Raw genomic sequence first — 19,097 nt, forward strand, 5'->3', positions numbered from 1 at the left:
TGGTTTGAATCCCCCAAGAGACAAAGGACGAAAGGACAAAAAAAAGGGCAAAGGGACAGAGATGCAGGGCAGGAGCTAATGAGGAAAGCTTCATTACCTCCTCCCCTGCATCAAATAATCAAAACCCCAAACAGCAGGGGTCAGAGCATGCATGCAAGGAGATATTAGAGTGAACTAAATGGATGACAAACTGCTCTAAAGTAATTAAAGGAAAAATTAATTAGCTAATATGGGAGTATGGGAGCATTTATAAATGTCAGCCTATCATTGTCAAACTGATTGTGATAGCTTGTATAATTAGCATAAATAAATAGCCTCCACCTCATGCCAGTAGCACTGCTGGTGGGTTTGAAAATTTGGGCTACATTTACCATGATTTCTCTATCATGTATTTCACACACATCTGCATACCATGTGTCACTATAAACCTGTACTAAGGCATAAACAGCTAGTATTATATTCAATAGGTAAAGTCACTGACCAAACACTGTGCCAGCATATAAAGGACACAGAATATAATAGAGCTGGTATAACAAATTCAATATTTTGTTCAGTATCAGTTGCCACGTTCCTCTGCAATGGTCAATTTTTTAGGGGAATTGTGTTGATTAGCTACTATAAATAAATACTGACTGAGTAATTAATGCAGCAACAGTTCATCAATAATAAAACACGACAAGTAGAATTTTCCAGGGAAGCGGTTTGCTGTGCTGTATAAATTTAATCAAATATTGAGACAGAGTTATTGCTTGACCAAAGCATGGAGCTTGTTCCATGTTTTTCTCTTTACCAATTACTTGTTTTTTTTCTCTTATTCAATGTTTCATCTCTTTCCTGTCACTCAGGGAAGGCTGCAGAGTATTCTCATGTGCCCCTGCAATGTGAGTCCCATCACTCTCTGTATGTTCTTCCCCCATTTTTGACCCTTTTCAATCAATGAGAAACATCAAAATACACATCTGTTTTTCACCACTTCCAAAGCATATCTCACAATTCTCTCTTTAAAGAGATATCCAAAGCTATTATATCCATGTTTTCTCTGTGTGCCTTCGACAACTTTCTACTTATCTTTGAGCAACAAAAATATCAATATCTTCTTCGGCTCTCAGAGCTGATATGAAATGTAATATGTGTTGGGGTTTTGATAATAGCGTGTTGTGATGCCGTAAAGACGGAGAACAATATGAGCTGTAAGAGATGAGCAGCTGATGAGATGAGCAGAACAAAATTGCATGATTAGCGCCAGGTGTAGGAGGACACACTACACACAATCAACCAAAACACATCAAAGGTTTCTCTCTGCAACCTTGATCTGTTTTAATGTATTTTTCTGATTCACTGTCCTTATCTATTTCATTATCAAATTCATTTAATACACCTTTTTGTCTCTGTTGAATTGCCATCACATTGTTATCAGGCGTGCATTTCATCCATTTAGGCTCTCACTTATTAGCTTGATTAAATTGTTTCTATTATCCTTCCCTCTATAGTTCTGCCTTTTCAACATCTCAAATGTCTAATTTCATATAAATAGTAATAATAATAATCATCATAAATAAACACTTACAAGGTGCTTTGTATCCTACGTTATTTGTTATTTCTCCACGCTGATACCTTTTTTCCCTGCACAGTCTGCCATTTTATAACTTTGTTAACTTTGTTATAAAATGGCAGACTGAGACAAGCAGGTTCATCGGCTGGTTGATTCATAATCAAATGCAATCATACACACGTGCAAATGTATGCAATGTGCACGCACACACAAGCACACACTCGCACACACACATTAACATAAACAGGTGTTTTTCGTGACACAGTGAGATCTGAAGCAGCTAGTTTCGTGATTAAATCCACTGGTGGAGACGCACTGAGTGTCACTGCTCTGCATCCTCTCACACACACTTGACATCAGCTGCTCTCTTTCTCTCTCTTAGTCTACAAAATGACTAATTCATTAGACACACAGAACACTCAACAACGTTTCTGAAAATTAGAACGTGCACAGACACACACAGACACACACACACACACATACCACTTGATGATGAGGTAGAGGATTATCCATGTTGATGAGCAGATTTGCTAACCGCTTGCTCAGCTCTGTCATATTGTGTCACTTTACAGATTATAATTTGCTTGATGGAGTATTGACAAAATGTGATAAAGTGCATCAGGGCCCTATAATCAAAGAGTGATCATACAATGCTCTTTAAATCGGAAATCTGTTATGTTTTTTGCCGCATTCATCATTTGGTCTCTCTCTATCTTGACAACTAGTGGATCAACTGCCATTAAATTTAGCCACATAATCACGGCCCTTTGAGAAATCAAATTTGGATTACCATGCTCTGGTATTTCAGAAAAGATAAACTTTAGCCACCGGTCTCTAATATTACCAGCCTTGGCTCTGCAATGATATACTGGGGTATATCACATTAAGTCTGCAGTAAATGCCTTTGATTCAAAGTTTCAGTAGGTTTTGGATGGAGTATCACTTTAGCATGCAGATGTTTTCATGTTGATAGGGCTGTAACAGGACTGTAAAGGAGCTGCTGCTACTAACACGTTCATTCAGATCAAAGGACAGCTCATCCTAAGTATGGCTGAGGGTTATTAAGTTTAATGCAGATGAACCTAAATATAGAGCTGAGCCTGACAAATTGAGTCTGTTATGTCCTAAAATTGCCTCTGTATAGAGGATGAATCTGATTTTGTTGACAAAACAGCCTCGTCCTGCCCTCAGGGCAAAGTTTACAGAGTTAAAAATCCAGTTTGGATCAGTGGAGATGATAAAACAAGTTGAAGAGCTATGTTCTGTACATGTTCATACCTTGCTACATGGCATTATCCAGTAAGCGATGGCCAGGAATGGCAACCCTACGGTGACCCCCAGCACTGTCCAGCACTTCACACCAATGGACTGCTGCCTCAGACCAGGCAGGTTCTCATACCAGATAGTCAGAAGCTGCTGCTGGCAGTTGGGATGGGCAACAAACTGCAGAGACAGAAGGGGACAAGAAATTTAAATAAACTGAGAACAAAGGGAGATGACATGGGGGCACGGGGCACAAGGTGAGAGAGGGGAGGGAGAGACGGGAGCAATTAGCAAACAGATATCAGTAAAGACGTGTCCAGAGTAGAAATACTACTATACTTTGCTTTTCTCATTTTATACAGATACATACACAGTCCAATTTTTTTCTGATTGTTTTACAGATGTCTTGGGGTGTGAGCAAAGTCTTTACAGAAACAGCACACTGAGCAAACAATTTGCCACTACATCTCTGTCAGCTACACTGAAATGGCCCAGTGGTCACATAATGAAAGACACTGGCTTATTAAACAGGATGACAGCAGAGGCATAGTTATCTGGGGGTTCAATATGTAGAAAGAAAATCCTTTTTTTCTTTTCTTGTCATGGTTGTGCTAGTGTTGTCTTTTCAAAATAGGTAACAAAAATGATGAAGGAGGTGTTCTGTTTTCTACATGTTTCCATTCTTCATGTCCCACCCCAACATCCTGTTTCATGCCAAAAGCAACAAACTGAATTTCTTAATGTTTGTGCAGTATGAAGTATAACACCCTGACTATCTTCATCGTGAAAAGTACTGCCCACGGTACTTTCAAGTGCTTTTGAATTACATCGATGCAATGAGGTAAAATGAATGAAATACATCATTATACTGTATTCATGAAAAGGGCTTCTGGTACTCCTCTTTATGTTAATATTCAAGGTATTCCTAAGTAGCTGAGTGTGCAGGCTGTTTTTCTGTTTAGACCACATCTATTGTGTATTCATTACTATCAAAATATATTATTCACAACATGCTTGCATTCACAGCTGCCATTTGGCGTCATTTAGAAAGAAAAAATGCCAACAAGCAGTTTGGGAAATCAATTTAAAATACAGTATGCCAAAGAAAGCAGGCTACAAATAAGAAGCACTGAGTGTTCACATTCATTACTGATGCATGTTTGCTTTATTAGATAAGGCCTGGCCTGGTATTTCAGCATCTGTTGATGATATTACTCCAAGAATGGATGTGATAAATGGAGGGCTACCACTGGCCTGGTGCTGCAGGAAAGGATGGATGTTTTTGTTCCAGCTGGAGGAAGGATGTGGACAACAGAGCAATCAATGCTCAGTAGGCGGTCAACTAGTGTAACGATCATACTCAGTGTTTGTGTATTGTTTATCATTCACATCCAAGATCAGAGCAACAGGTTACCTCAGGTCAAACCTGCTTTCTCTTGATTTTCGTCAGTCTCTTTGTTTCCTCCCTCCATCAGTCCCTCACACCCTGTCACCAGTAAGCCTCGTTCCTCCCATCGCATTTATCTAAGCTGACGACTGACATCCTCTGCTTCCATCCGCCGATCGAAACGCACACACCAACAATGTGGGCATGTGCACTCAGTCATATCTGCATTAACAGGGAGACTACACACAACCAAACACACCCCCACCCCTCACAAAATCATACTTAACATAGTTTCCCACTGGTGTCCAGTGACCAGTCTATCAACCCACTGACCCATGACATGAACCCGGCCTGCGTCCAGCAACATGCATTACGCACATTCATGCTCCACCTGGTTTCCATGGCGATCTGTCCCTCCCTCGCTCCTCTCCTCATGTGTAATTAGCTCCCAGAGTATTGGTCATGCTCTCTTGTACAGGATAAAAACACAGCTCAAACAGGCTGTGTACTGCCCAGCACACGCACATACACTACCACGTTAACGTACACGCGCACATGGGATTTACTTGATTAGAGAAAACATGCCGCACATGAAGGTCAAACAGGAGCATGTGTGTGTGTGTGTGTGTTTGAGAGGGAAAAAGAGAGTATGGCTGGGTGAAATGGGGAAAAGGGATTTGGTTTGACATTTAGTAAGAACACCTCTGCTCAGCAGGGATTAGTTCCCTGACATAGAGGCCAGTTTGTTGTTTACATAGGGCTCTCTGAGGCCTCACACAAAAATTCACAAACCTACTGTACGTACATGTGCATAAAATGGCTCATAGACACCATAGACAACTTGCAATTCAAGTCACATGTAAAACACTGGAGTAAAAGACTTTTGGTAGTCTTCTATGTTAATCTGCCTTATGTGGTTCTTCTAACAGGTTTTCATGTCATATCAACAAAACAGGTAGTTTGTCAATGCACTTCAAAACCTATGAGCACCTTTTGATCTATCCCTTTACAGTTAAAAGGTCACTTCTTGTGAAAAAGAGTTAAATAAATTGTGTTTTTATCACAGTGAGAACCTGTGTTAAAATGTGGGAGTGCCGAGTTTGAAAAGGGTGTCTAACAAGAGATGTTATCAGCTTGCATTGTGGGAAATGTAAGAGCCAGTGTTTCTGGAGCTTGACCTTTGTTAAATACTAAATGTCACATTATCTCTGCCTCTGATTGGTCTGTGCTTGCATTATTAAAATGCTGTAACTACAGACTGAAACTTTTTTTTTCAACTTTTTTCTAACAGATGGTTGATTCATCATTCAGGTTTTACCTTTTTGACTTCGTACTTGATGGCCAGTTTGACACGGCTGAGGCAGGGTCGGTTGTAGGGGCTCGGGGGGCACTGGTCCACAGTCGCCGTTCAGTATGGCCTCTACTTCCTCTGTGTCCCGACAAAGGTCCAACACACCAACCACAAAGTCCTTACACTGCATGGACAGCTTACGGTAGTCATTCTGTATGCGGGCAGGGTGGAAAATTTAGTGGGGAAGAAAAGACAGGCTTAGTTAAAAGACAACTTTGAATCAGTCATGTCACTGCTGGTTTGTAGCTTTTCTCATCGTCCTCTGAACCGAACCTATTTCCTGTTGTTTTCTGATGCTTCCAACTCGCATCTCACAGTAGCAGGTTATTTATTGTCAACTCACCTGATACCTTTGTAAAGTGTCATCAAGTCACCTCTACAGTCTTGTCTCTTTTCAAAAAACTTTTTTCACTGCCAGCAACGGCTTAGAGCTGCTTCCTCTGCCCTCTGTGCCTGTTCGTCTACTGTAGTGTAGGACCTGCCCCGTATGAGCTTGGACATCACACATTTTTCTGGTTAAGGACTTGAGAAATGTCAAACTCTCAGAGACAGTTATTCCCACTTGCAATTATAATATGGCTCAAGTGTAAAAAGTGAGTGATACTGTGATTTGGTTCATGACCTTTCCATCTTGAAACACCAAATTCAGCTCTGCCTCTGACACAGAGTTGGATTATCTCCCGTAATGGTGTCTGGTGGGAGTCCGGGGTACTTACAAGAAAAATAAATAAAAAATCACACCTGCTGTGTGTATGTGTATTTGTAGTAGTAGCAGTCCTTGGTCACTATAACAGTAGTCTTCTTGGAAAATAACTTTTTTTATAGTCATACTCCCCTGACACAGTGCACACATCAGCAGAAACGGCACTTGTAGATAAAGTACTATACAACAGAAACCCCACAAAAGCTGAAGGGATCCACTCTGCTTTAATGTAATGATCATTTAGTACATTCCCATCCACCTGATTTTATGCACAGTTTGAATCTGCACATAAAAAAACAGAATGGAAATGCCTGAAATTTGAATAAAATCCAAAATACTGAAAGTTAACTTCTCTCACCACAGACCAAAAAGTAATAACAGTGGATTTGCATTTTGTTTTTGCCAAAGTCTTCAAAACGCTATGAATGTGTATTAAGTGAATGGAATAAAAGCTGCACACTCATATTTCTGATGCATTTATTTCAATATAAAAACATTTTGGAAAACAACCTTCTTTGGGATAAGAACAACAGAGTCCTGACTGGCATTTACAATAATTAGGATGTGTGTAACAGATCAAGGAAATCAAGTTCAGGACAACGAAATACCTAACACATGTCGACATTATCAAGAACACAAGAAAGAGCCTTTCTTTCTTTCAACCTATAGAGACTTAAACATTGAAACAAATGTAGCAGAGTTTTGAGTGTGCAGTTTTCTATTCTGTTTTTAAATGACTGCCAGTATTTCACTTGAATGGCTGTTCACTTCCCATCTGTTTTTTATCAATTGAAATGAGACATTACAAATGTTGTCGACATTCTTGGTGGAGTGGAGCCAATACTGCAGATGCACTCCATACATTATGAAGAAGATGTGAGATTTTAAGAACTGCAAATAAATACCATGATGCCACCCCAATCCTCCGCAGCCCCCCACTCCTGACAGACTTCTTGTATCCACAAGATCATAATCTGTGGGCACGTTTTTTTCAGGACTTTGGGGGCTCCATATACTTCCTCATCCATGTGTTGGAACTGTTTTACGAGCTAGTCACCGTTGTTTAATGCAAAAATTAAACTGAGCTTTTTTCTACTGGAGCCTTTGGTAGTTGAATATAACTTCACCTGTCTCACTACAGTGCACAATTACCTGTCAAGTCTTTCAACCCTCTCTCCTCTTGATCCTCTACCAAGTGTTATGCTTTCAACCCTTCAACCCCCCCGGTTCACTTCTCACCCTTCTCTCTTGCCCCACCTCCCATCGCTCTCCTGCCTCGATCTGTTCTTCAACAGTCAGTCGAGCAGGGGAGCAGTCAGCAGAGTGGGGCTTCTGGCAGGTTTAAAGGTCTCTAAGGAACGACTCTGATTATGCATTCACCGCCATGTTTGTGATGTGTTCAAGCATACCATTACAGTGTGACAATAATGCCTATAATCACCAAAATTTTCTCCCCAGCAAAACCATTATCATTTAACACCTTAGGAAATTACCAGTTTTTCTCTCGCTTTCTTTTAGGGTACACTTCTGCTGTAAGCAGGTGTGATGTAATGCATTTGCAGAGTGTGTACTGTACTTTGGTACTGACAATAAACATAAGTTGCATTCCTCCAGCATTTGACCCTTTGGAGTGTGTTTCTATTATGGCTTGTACAGTGTATGTCCTGCATATGAAGTGGTGCTATCAGTTATGTGGAGGCAAAGTGTGTGTTTTTCTTCTCTTAAATGCCACATGCCTGCAATTTATACATTTTTAAATCCAGCCCATTGTTATAGGAAAAAATAAATAAACAGAATTGATGTTGGACTAGGTTGGTCATCAAAAGGTCAATCATTATCTGCAAATTAAGAATTACATTCTGAGCATCAGGCAATGGCAGTATGCATCTGTTGCCCCTTTAGGAACATTTGGTGTATTTTACCTGTAGGCTGCTAAATGAAAGAAATCAATGACAATATCATGACTGTTTACATTCATGGAAAGGCAAGGCTTCAGGGTAGTACAGGACCAAGAATGCTTTCTTAATCAATGACGTTTGCATCGTAATACACACATCAAGAACACAAACGCACAGACACCACACACATACAGTGTATGTGAAAATCCAATCACAACCCGAGGTATGTGGTTTTTGCCTTGGGCGCCGAGATAAAGGAAAGGGAACGATGCTGTGAGATTGAAAATGGAGACAGAGCAGAGTGAGAATGGTCACAGATGAGTGAACTGAGGGGGATGTGCTGCCAAGCCTTAAACATGGAGGGAGGGGAGGGAGACCAATGTAAGATGGAGGGATGAGAGGAAGAGAAAGATAGAGAGGGTTTGTATTACTGCACTTCAGTGGACATCCACCACCATCACTCCACCCCTTTCTTACTTTCTTACTTCTCTCTCACTGTGTCTCCTCCAGCATTTGTCTCAGTTTCTAACAATATCCAAAGAAACTAAATTAAACTAAAATTGGCACAATATAAGAACAGACTAAAATGTGATTTAAAAAAATTAAATGACATCCTCCTCTGCCTTACTTTCACTCTTCTCTCTCCCGAGGGTAAGTGGGGGGTGAGTGTATGTGTGTCTGTGCGTGTCCAGGGGCTCTTCTAAGAGATTGATGAGGTGTCTTGAGAAGTAAGATGTTTGAAGTTTACTGTTAGGGCTATTAGGGAGGTCCTGATGTGCCTTTAGTAGCCCCTTTACAAACATCTAACATGCAGCACCAGCAGCACTCTCATCTCTGCACTGTGACAGGTTGTGTATTTGTGCTGTTTGCTTGCATTTGACAGCGTGTACATTCACATTTATGGGCACATAAGACAGGACTCATACCACATTATGTTTTCATGCACATACAGTTAGCATATTAACAAATCAACCTTTAGCGTGTAATGTTTATCATGTCAACATGCTAGCAGGCAAAATTTTGCAGTGAATTTTTAGCGCTATTATGAATTGAAGTGCTAAATAAGTGACATTTCTGACTGTTGGTGATGATAGATAAAACTTTAGGGGATTACCAGATTCACTGGGGTTTAACCTCTGGGGAGAGGGAGTGCCTATACCAGATGAAATGGCTATCTATGCAATAGCTGTCAAGATATTTCACTTTTACTATTAAGTGTTAGGCCAACAGATCAATGGGCCGACCAGCACTGCCGTCCCTATGGAATCAGGATAGGAGCCAAGTGCTTCATGCCCAGATTGGATTCGTATAGCTGCACCAAGCCACAAAATCTGGGATGCAGAGAGAGAGAAAAAATCTATAATGAAGAACACATGTTCATCCGTGTGACTGACTTTCTACTCTATTTATTTGTACTTGTGAAAATCTTGAGAGCACTGGTGAGAAGAGTTAGAGTTACATGAGAAGATCTACACTCAATCATGCCGTCTGTCAAACATGACGCCACAGCCAGGAGTCTCAGCTGGTTATCTGGCAGCCATTAAAGTGACAACAAGACTCCAGAAAGGCACTGCCCCCTGTCAAAAAATAGTCCAGCATACAATCCTGCATTAAACCCATAACGTTTTCCCAAAAAAGCTCAACCATATCATCATTAAGTATTAACAATTTCGGACCAGATCAAGGCTAATTTAACACTGCTAATGATCAAATAGACACAGGCATCCACAGTCTTTAGGAAACTGGTATTACATCAGAAATTGTTCAGTCCAAAAAATATAGTGGAAACAATGGGAATCACTGCATTGTTCCAAGGAGTGAATATTGTTTTAGAGGCTTTTATGGGACAAAAGCTGAATGTCTGTATGTTTGGAATCCAACCTAATTGTTGTCCACTTAACATGCTGGTATTGCTGAAGACTGCTTATGGTTTGAAAGCATTTGAAGTAGCTGAGTGTCATAAAGGTTTCAGTGACATAAAGTATTGTTTGATTTGTTCATTTCTCACCGACATAAAACCTCAAACTATCCCCTAACTTAATCAACACATTTGATATTAAAAAAGATATAGAAATATATAAAGGACTGTCTAAGGCTTCCAGCATGCTGTTTTAACATTATTTTAAAGCAATGAGAGGATGGACAGGGAAACAGAAGGGTGATAATGAGATGGTAATGAGACAGATGAGCTCCAACACAACTCTGGTCCCTCAGGTGAGCCCTTCTCATTAACTTGTCTGGAGACGGAGAACAGAATGACAAGCAGAAAGGCTGAATGACAAACACAAAGGTGGGCAGAAAGAGGGATGAAAGGACAAACAGAAATCAACACAGGGTTAGGGAAAAAATACAGCAACATGTGGGCAGACAAAGGGAGACAAATGCACAGAAAGACGGAAATTGTAATGTTACAATACCATCGTTATCTGATTGGTCCAGTTATCTGATTATTCTTTCTACATTAATGATCTCATCTGTAAATATAGCTCAGCTGCCATCTCAGAGTGAAACACACCTGCAAATTCTCTGTAAACATTCACCAAAATGGAATTGTAGTCCTATATCATATACACTGTATACTGTACAGTAAAAGTAATATAAAATCTTTTAAGAGAAACTGAAAGAAAGTCATGATAGAAAACATTAGAAAATGAGAACAAACTATGCATATGACTGATCTCACGAACAGTAAACATGTTATTTGGCTTGAAGTAACAGAAGGGGATTATCTACCGTAAAACCAAAACTCATTGCTGGCTTTGGGAATAAGGGATGAAACACAGAAAAAGGCACTTCCCCCCAGTGTGCAGCACAAGACTATCAAAAATTGCAATGCCTCAGAGCCAGCAAAGTGGCTTTTAACTGGTCTCCCTGGCAGAGAGACAAAGGAAAACACTGTTGCTTAGACATTTCCTACAATTATTGACATGCCAAAAAACGGTAAACAAAGCAGTCGAAGTGGTGGCATTTTCTCTAAAAATGAAGGTGAAAGTCATGTGCAATGGTCTTCCAGTAAGTCAGTTTGTATTACTGGCTTATCTTTCAAAGTTTTCCTGTCACTTGGATGCCTTATCTGACTTGTTTCCCTTAAGACTGATCCCAATATTCTAATATTTATTCATCTATTTATTTATTTTGTGAATGAGCTTTCCAAATTTCTGTTCACCAACTTAGTGATTTTTAGCAAACTTATATGATTTTGTATACACTTGTCTTACCGTGATATAATGTATAATGATCGCTGAAAATACCCTTATTACTGCCATGATGGTTTTATGTCATATGGACCAGCTTTAATAGTGAATTATCAAGACAAAAAACACTTTTTAAAGTAAGTTTATCAAGTTTTCCTCCACGTGTCCCCATATTTGTCAGTGAGTGTGGCAGCGTCAATATCCCAAGCCAACTTATTTGGGACAGTTTTGCTAGCCAGCACAGTAGGGGGGAAATCATCTTCCTCTCCACTTCAAACTGGAACTTAAAGCTTGCCCAAACCTAACATGCAGTGTAAATGAGCCAGCATGTTCTGAAACCAAGACCCAAGCCAATCAACCTGCTTCAGGATGGATGGTAGCACACTCAGGTAGCTTGGAATCGAAAAATAGTTGTAACTTTTTAGGGTAACATTTTCAGCTTCAGTTCCAAAGATAGTATTGTGTGATAGAGGGTTGGGTATTTATTTGTGATTGTTAAGGTTAGGGTAAGGGGCTAGGAAATGCATTATGTCAGTGAGTGTCCTCACAGGCATAGAAAGACAAATGTGTGTGTGTGCGTGTGTGTGTGTGTGCTGTGACTGCTATGACTCATGTCAAGATGTAAGGACCTTAGATCCAGCCACTTCAAACAACACCATTAACTATTGCACACATGAGCAAATTAACTTTCTGCAACACACACACACATGCACACACACCCGTTATCTTTGTATTTTTCCACCACTGGCATTATCATGGAAGCAAGGTTTGCTTCAGCAACTGCAATATATGATATGCAATCGTTTTTCTCAGGAAAAGTGCACAAAAATCTCTTATATTCTCCATCAAACAATAAAGTGTTCCACTGTACAATTCTTATTCTGCTACAACCTGAGGAGAGATTGCATTGTTTAATAGGTAGTTCAGAGGAGTAATAAGCCCGGAGTGCACTGGGAAATCCATTCAAGATGAGAATCTATTGACTAAGTTGAGTCATTGACAGGAATGGATTGAAACATTGGCAGAGATGGAGCTACACATTTTGATTCAGCTTTATATCCCTATTCTGGCAAAAGAAAAAGCCATAAAAAATACCACGGCAGGTAGCAATGCCAAGACTGTAATCACATTTAAGGTGATCAGAAAAAGAATTTATAGGCATTTAAAAAAGATAGAAAAAAGTAGAACATAAATAAAAATGTAAAGGAAGTCACAGAGATCACCTCACCTTAAACTCTGTCTCAATGTTGGCCAGTCTTGCCAGTTCATTGCTGAGCTCAAGAGCAGTCAGCACAGGGTCTTCGCTGCTGAGCGACAGGTAAGCTGCACTGGCCAGGCCCTTATAAGCATTCATCCTGGAGCGTGAGTGACTGAACGAGTCTTTCTTCTGTTTCTCCACACATTCTGAACACTTGCAGAAGTAGTCATGTGGCCTCTCTATGCGTGCCCCCTTCGTCAAAAGGATGTGGACGATCTCATACTCCTGGCAGTGAGCAGCCAGGATGACGGGCGTGACGTCATGCGAAAAACGCGTTCCATCCTCGTCGTAAGCGTAAAAGTCATCATCGCGCATCTCCTGCTCCAGGGGGCTCAAAGCCAGTCGGAGGCCCCCACCGAAGGCAGGGTGGCCGAGAATGGCTTCAACGATTCGAACATAACCCTTAGAAATAGCCAAAAGCAGACCGTCCCCGATCCTAGCCAAACCATCCTTCTTTAGCAGCAGCTCAGTCACCTCTAGGTGCTCATTTCCCACTGCCAGCTGCAAAGCATTCTGACCCATGTAGTCAACACAATTGAAGTTAAGGGTTTTGGATTCTTCAAGCATTTTTCGGACCACAGGAATGTTTCCGTATTCGGCAGCATCCAAGAAACGCTCCTCCTCTGCAGTGAGGGGTGAGCCACGTTCATTGAACATGTAGGCCGGGCCCCGCACTGCTTGGCGACGCCCCTTCTCCCTCAGGGTGGTGTGTCGGCGGTGCATGGCTTCCACCCTGGAGACAGTAAAAAGAGAAGGAAATAATGAGATGAGGCAAAAGAACGAGGATTAAATTCATGGAGGTGGAGAAACAAGGCATTTAAGATTCAGAGGAAGGAGCGATGAAGTGGACAGCAAATGATGGAGGCAAGAGGAAAAGGCAGCATGATTATCAAACTGACTGTGGTTTAACAAGGCAAACAAAGTCATCGCTGTCACATAATCAGCAGTGCTCAACACAGACTTCTCCCCCATTCTCAGAGAAAGTTCCACAAAGAGGACATCAGTTATATATCTGTCTCTGGGCAGATCAATGAACCGATACCAGGGTCAAAGCTCGTTGCGGGGCCATCTCAGGTCAACAGCTCTGATTGGCAAGAGAGAGATGAAGCTGTCACCTTAATTGGCTCCAGCATGATAAATTCATACTATGAGTCAGTGGTCATCCAAAGTGTCTCTCTAGCTAGTAGTGAATGTCTTAGTTCATCATTGCGTGCATGCACACAGACATGAAACATGCACCTATGTAATATGTTTTTTTTCTTCCTAAATGGAGCACTATTTCTACACGCTATAACATCCCAGCAGGACAGTGTGGGTTCATCAACAGGGACTTGTCAAATATAACTAGCTGTACCTTCTGCAGTATGCGTGGTAATAACCCCTGTTACTACAAAACACCTTTCACTGGAATTGTATTCCTCCTATTGTATTTTGGAAACACAAAGATGTGTCACACTGTCTGCATCTGCTGTGTGGTCTGACACTCTGACCTACATAACAAAAAAAGCCTTGATGTCCCCAAAGCTGGAGAAATTAGAGAGAAAAAGCCTGAGTGACAATGTGGGAGCAGAACAAAATATATTGGATACAGGTAAGCTCTGAAATGACAGTGAAGAATAGGAAATCATGAGTGGTGTTGGTAGAAAGTTATAGCCCAGATTGATTTACCACTATGAAATAACCAATGCAAACTTGGGATGTAACCTATGAAATGCTAATATGATATCATGTCAATCAGGGCACAGGTGGAATGACTCTTATTGAGTGTACTAAAGGAATCACAACTCCTTGCCAACTTGAGTACCTTAAAAAGAATAATTGCCTTCACATTCATGCCTTCACAATATGGTCCGGGTCAATTTTGACCGGGCCAAGAATTCCGTCATAATAAGAGTCTATACTGAATTTTGAAATAAAGATCTATTTAGAATGTATAAATATCCTATCTGACATGAACAGATGGATGATTAATGCTTAATTAATGTTTCAGAGAGCAGGGAGAGTGTATTTTTTAGGTTTTATTACACTCGTTTTTGGAGAAAAACATCTACTATCAGACAATATCATGTCCTGTTTTACCTAGGACATGAAAACATAACAGCCATAATGATATGATTTATATATATTTTATTGAAAGTGACAATGGCAAGAACATTCTGGAAGTGTTGGAATTTATTATATAACAATTACACCCGTTAAACCCTGTCCTCACTGCTATAGTATAAAAAAAGAGCCTCTTGCACAGTAAGTCTTGCTGCCATAACCTCTTTCACTGAAATGGCAGCTAGTACTATATTATGACCAGCCCTCTTTTGATCTCTTTTAATCTTAGGTAGCTTAGAATACATGGATACTAATTTATTCATTTTAATATTTTGCTACATTGCAGGTGATTGTGCTCGCAGGTACAGATCTCATGTCTGTGTCAAGGCACCCTCTGACTTCTGTATGACCTCTGTTCCTTATGTGCACCATATATGATCACTCCTATGCTGTTTTACTATTTCACTGTTTTGAGATTCCCCCATGACTTTTCGAAGACCAGCAGGTGCCTGTCTCTGCAAGAACCTGGGCAAATGTAGTGGGAACACAGACAGTTCTTGTGACAGTGTCAAGATCCCCCTTGAACTCTGCTGTCTCATAAAGAATACACACAGACATGACATGCACAGTCTCAGAGTTTCAAGATTCCCTAAAACCACCATTTTCCTTAATTTGACCCACACTGGTGGATCTAAACTCAATCTCAACCCAAAATTATACAATAAAAATTTGTACTACCTGTACAACAGTATAAAATTTTTAAATATTTTAATTTTTGTGTATTTTGGGTCACTTTAAGAAAAGTTAGGCTAATAGAGTGACATTTAGAGTATGTTTACTGCTGTCAAATGTCAAAACAGGTCAAATTTGACCTAAACAGTATGTAAGGGCAAGTACACAAAAGACCGCCCAAAGCTTTTCAATATAATTGTGCACTTTTGTTTTTCCTAAATTGGTGTGCTAATCTTACAGATAAGTTTCATTACAAGACTTGCCCCAAAATTAAAAGCAAAACAGGTAAGGTTATTTGTAATCCTGGCTATTTGCAATTCCCCTTTGTGTAGGTGTGTGTGTGTGTGTGTGTGTGTGTGCACATAGAAGGCTGAACATTGGGCATTGAAGAAGAGGTGAAAATGGAAACCTGTTCATGTTGGAAATATTCCCTGGGGGCATCAAAGAATGTGGAACTGAGAAGATCAAGAGAACTCACCAAGGCAAATCACTGTGGGAGTGTGAGTCTCTGCGTGTGTGTGTGTGTGAGAGAGAGAGAGAGATGAAGAGATGGTGTTTGTCAGTGTGCGATTAAAGGGTGTAAAAGGTCTGCAGCTCTTGATTTTCGATTTACACAATCAGTTGTGTATGCCTTAGGCTGCCAATCAATGGTAAATGGCAAAATCTCTCTCTGTTTGTTTCTCACTCTCTCAAACACACACACAATCTCACAAATGAATACACACAAGAATACATGTGAACATAACATTCTCCCGTGGACTAAGACGTCTGACGTCAGCACCATTAACTTGCATGTTAAATGTCATGCAAAGCAACACAATATCCATGTAGTAAATACCACCTTTATGAAGCTTATAATGACTGATTTTTGTTGACTGGGTCAGAAAGGTATAAGTCCATAATTGATGCTGTTGATTTGCATGTGTATATGAGGTGTATCTATAACCCCCTCCACACACACACACACTCTTTCACAGACATATTTGGAGGGATTCCTCATAAATGAGGGGACAGTCTGGCTGCTGGCCCATTTAAATAACCTTATAGACAGGTAATGAATCGCCATTTTCCATCTCTCTCTTTTTTCCTCTCCATCCATCTCTGGCTGTTTGTGATTCTGATCTGAAATAGAATTTACCTGCATCATTTCTGTGTGGAATTACAGCCACACAGACAGGACGAGGGAGACACAATGGAGATGGATAGATGGAGAGAAACAGTGTGTGTGTGTGTGTGTGTGTTTGGGAAAGAGAGAGAGAGAGAGAGAGGAGAGAGACAAGAGATGGAAGAGAAGAAAAATTAGTGAGTGAAGAAGGAATTATGTATTTGTATGTCTGCTCATATACCGACTGATTGTATTCATCCATCATATTGTTGTTAAGTCTAAAGGACTCCTCATATTATCGCTGTTGCATCAGACTTTAGCAGGAAATGATGTAATGCTCCTGGGTGAAGAGCTCCCAATACCACTTCTTACAAAATACAACTACATATTTCGTCTCATCCCACTAGAGTAATTTTTCTATTTTTTTTGTACCTACGTGCTACGTCTAAGTCCAGTAATGACCCACCTTTAACCCCTGCTTTTACTCATAAATGCAAAAATAGCTGCGTCTTCAGCTTGCTACATGTTTGACTGTCCTCGATAACCAATTGTTTACTTCTGTTCTCCTACATTTCACACTGAGCAGATACCCTGTTGTGAGCTTGTGTTAAGGGGGTTGTGGATTCAAACTCACTGACTGGAAACTGAAAGTAACTGAAAGCTGCAAAGGGGTTTTGTTCATAGTGGGACTAGCAGTGTTAGCAACCTTTTCACATTTAATTTAGTGTTAATGAATCATGTGAAACAACATGCTGTATGACTGTATGTAACGGTCCCTAAACCACACTGTGTGATGCAGCTGTTGCTGAGTCCACCCAGCTCTCATTGTGATGCTGCATCCAAGTCAGAGGCTGCTACAGATCACTGAGAGAGCCTGTCCAAGCAAGCAGCTCCCTCTCCTATTAAGAACAAAACTGTCAGGAAAGGGAGACACTATCTTGCATCACCACTGCTGGTGAGTCCAACTACAATTCTAATTCCAAAACACCATCCCCTTATTCAGCCAAGGATCTCAAGCCACATTTCTCTGACATAAAATATATGACATTATGTTTTACTGGCAAGTATGGTGACTGTGATAAAAGCCTCATGTTGAGATAGGGAGCTCATCTCAGCAAAACCTTATTTGGCTAAACTTTAGGATACATGAGTTCAATTTGAGTCACATTTGTGGTGTGTTGAGGTGCTTTTGGAGAGCCCCAATTTCTGAAACTCCTCAAATGGTTATACCATATTAGTGTTAGGTGTGAGTGCTAAGTTAGTGTTATTGTATTTGGGATATTAAGCCTGAAGGACAATGTTCACTGTGAAGGACTGCCTTATCAATCTTAAAACAAATGGCATGCTTGGGATGGCAGTAATGTAATTATTACCTTTAGTTGGCTGAAAATACGCAATACCACTGATTGGTGTAATGGTTAAAAAACAAACAAAAAAAAAAACTTACAGTACAGCTTTAGCATATACTGCAAGTCTCATAAACTCTGTATAATCACTCAAGTTGATCAAAATGTCTTTTTCTTAACAATTGATCTTATTCATAATCAGTTCAACCAATCCACCAGGTCAGGTCATTAACAGGTCGACTTAAGAAAAAGAAAAGAAGAAAAGAGAAAGAATCAGGTTTGAAATCAAATTTTGAAGATAATGAGTGCAAAAGAAGTTTTGACTCAGCAGGAATATTTACAGAGCTGACTAATGAGTTAGGACTTTATCAGTGCATGAGCAGAATAATTGAAAAGAGTTACACTCTGAGCTGTCTCTCCCCTTTCCCTCCCCCTCTCTCCCCCTTTCTCCCCCTCTCTCCCCTTATCAAATACACACACATATACACACTCTGTCAAGCAGTAAATTGCCAATTTTTAAGATCAAAGGTGAGCCGCTCACCATATTTCACTGGTAATGAGAAACAGGCATGTTCGCCCTCTCTTACCCTCTCTTTCGCACACACCCAACATTTAGCCTGGTCAGGCATACATGCTTCTTTTCCACGCATGGCCTTTCAAGCTGAACACTGGTGTATCAAAGACGCAGACCAGGGAAGATCAAAGACCCAACACTGAAGCCTGCCATTCTCAGTATCTGATAGTCATAGCTAAGCTGGCAGTGCTACATGAATATCCATTAAGTGTCACCATTTATGTCCCATTTTGTCTCTGTGGATGTTTCCTTCGTGGATGCAATGGCCTGCATCCACCAAATGGTCTTATGAGCACTTACCTCACAGTAAAGTAGTTAAACATATAAGGCAGCTGAGTGAAATTACATAGAAATTACATCTGGAAAATGGCAGAGAGGTTCCCAATCAGGGTTTTACGAGTGTGTCTGGGCATGTTTTGTGTGTGTGATGAGTGTGACATTGTGGGGATGTACTGTGCAAGCTGATTTCTGTCGTCTGCTCCAGCTCAGTGTCACACGTTTTGCCCTGATGTTTCTCTTTTACTCAGACTAACACACAAAACACACACAGATACACAATCCCTGTTGACTCCTGCTAATGCATTTATGCACTGGAACCAACCAAAGACCCTCTATGTCAACATGAAGAGGAGATAGGGGCTGTGGTGGAAAACCTCCAAAGACACACTAATTCATTCAAACTCACACATCC

The 19,097-nt window shown here is 40.5% G+C and overlaps 1 protein-coding gene across 1 annotated transcript in view; it reads right to left on the reverse strand.

Annotated features, from left to right (window-relative positions):
- LOC108885523 (short transient receptor potential channel 7-like) overlaps window positions 1-19,097 on the reverse strand; it is a 44,548-nt gene that overhangs the window by 24,035 nt on the left and 1,416 nt on the right. Inside the window, 4 exon segments of the mRNA XM_018679890.2 lie at window positions 2,831-2,995; window positions 5,521-5,601; window positions 5,603-5,704; window positions 12,577-13,339. Of these exon segments, the coding sequence (XP_018535406.1) occupies window positions 2,831-2,995; window positions 5,521-5,601; window positions 5,603-5,704; window positions 12,577-13,339 (1,111 nt within the window).

Source organism: Lates calcarifer, linkage group LG8 (genome assembly GCF_001640805.2).
Source record: "Lates calcarifer isolate ASB-BC8 linkage group LG8, TLL_Latcal_v3, whole genome shotgun sequence".
Taxonomy (NCBI): Eukaryota; Metazoa; Chordata; class Actinopteri; family Centropomidae; genus Lates; species Lates calcarifer.